General features: G+C 56.2%; 1 protein-coding gene across 1 annotated transcript in view; it reads left to right on the top strand.

Annotated features, from left to right (window-relative positions):
• Window positions 1-6: 6 nt before the first annotated feature.
• Window positions 7-224, top strand: part of LOC104278821 (voltage-dependent R-type calcium channel subunit alpha-1E-like) — a gene marked incomplete at its 3' end in the record, with an annotated part of 75523 nt that continues 75305 nt past the window's right edge. Inside the window, 1 exon segment of the mRNA XM_009875916.1 lies at window positions 7-143. Coding sequence (XP_009874218.1) covers window positions 25-143 — 119 coding nt within the window.

The raw sequence follows: 224 nt of genomic DNA, 5'->3' as shown, positions 1-224 counted from the left end.
ACCAAAGCGCAAAGAGCCCGGACTATGGCTCTATACAACCCCATCCCCGTCCGGCAGAACTGCTTCACCGTCAACAGATCGCTCTTCCTCTTTGGGGAAGAGAACATAGTCAGGAAATATGCTAAGAAGCTCATCGACTGGCCATATCCTTTCTGCGCTCCTTGCAAACCCCCCCCTCCCCTCTTTGCTCCCCGGATTTGCCTCGGTGGCCGCCCACGACACGT

The sequence above is a fragment of the Apaloderma vittatum genome, unplaced genomic scaffold, assembly GCF_000703405.1.
Source record: "Apaloderma vittatum isolate BGI_N311 unplaced genomic scaffold, ASM70340v1 scaffold7749, whole genome shotgun sequence".
Lineage (NCBI taxonomy): Eukaryota > Metazoa > Chordata > Aves > Trogoniformes > Trogonidae > Apaloderma > Apaloderma vittatum.
This window is presented reverse-complemented; position numbering and strand designations above follow the sequence as displayed.